This window comes from Arachis ipaensis, chromosome B04 (assembly GCF_000816755.2).
Source record: "Arachis ipaensis cultivar K30076 chromosome B04, Araip1.1, whole genome shotgun sequence".
NCBI classification, from domain to species: Eukaryota; Viridiplantae; Streptophyta; class Magnoliopsida; order Fabales; family Fabaceae; genus Arachis; species Arachis ipaensis.
This window is the reverse complement of record NC_029788.2, coordinates 69,120,657-69,121,140: the sequence shown is the minus strand read 5'-3', so window position 1 is coordinate 69,121,140 and position 484 is coordinate 69,120,657. Positions and strand designations below refer to the sequence as shown.

General features: G+C 58.7%; 1 protein-coding gene across 1 annotated transcript in view; it reads left to right on the top strand.

The window, feature by feature from the left end:
* Positions 321 to 484, top strand: part of LOC110271079 — a 616-nt gene continuing 452 nt past the window's right edge. Inside the window, exon 1 of the mRNA XM_021121187.1 lies at positions 321 to 484. This exon is cut by the window's right edge and continues 1 nt beyond it. Coding sequence (XP_020976846.1) covers positions 325 to 484 — 160 coding nt within the window. The 5' untranslated portion in view covers positions 321 to 324.

Genomic DNA, 484 nt, shown 5'->3' with positions numbered 1-484 from the left:
AACGAGTAACGGAAACCTCCGAGCAGTTCTAGCGAGCTCCATCGGTGGTTTTCCAACGGCCAGAACGGCGACAACAGCAACAAACAGCTCAGAACCTACGTAGCAGCATCAGAATCATCAAAGGCAGCTCCAACATTGGTTCCTAGCGACTCCAACGGCGGTATCCACAGCGACAGACTCTGGTAACAGCAACGGACTTCTTTCACGGCGGCGGAGCCCTTGCGGTGGTGGCTGTGGATCGGTGGCGACGGCGGCGTGGAACACAGCTTCGTCTCTTCTCAGTGGTGACCCTGACTCTCGCGTTTCTCTCTCTGCTGGCCCTCGATGGCGACGGCTCTAAGGAAGACGACGAGAAAAGATGACGGTGGCTCCTCGTGGTGGTCGCTCTCCTCTGTTCGGCGACGTCAATGGCGGGACAGGCTTGGTGGGAGGCAGAACGACGACTGGGTAGCGACGATCGGCGTGGCTTCAACGACGATGCTCC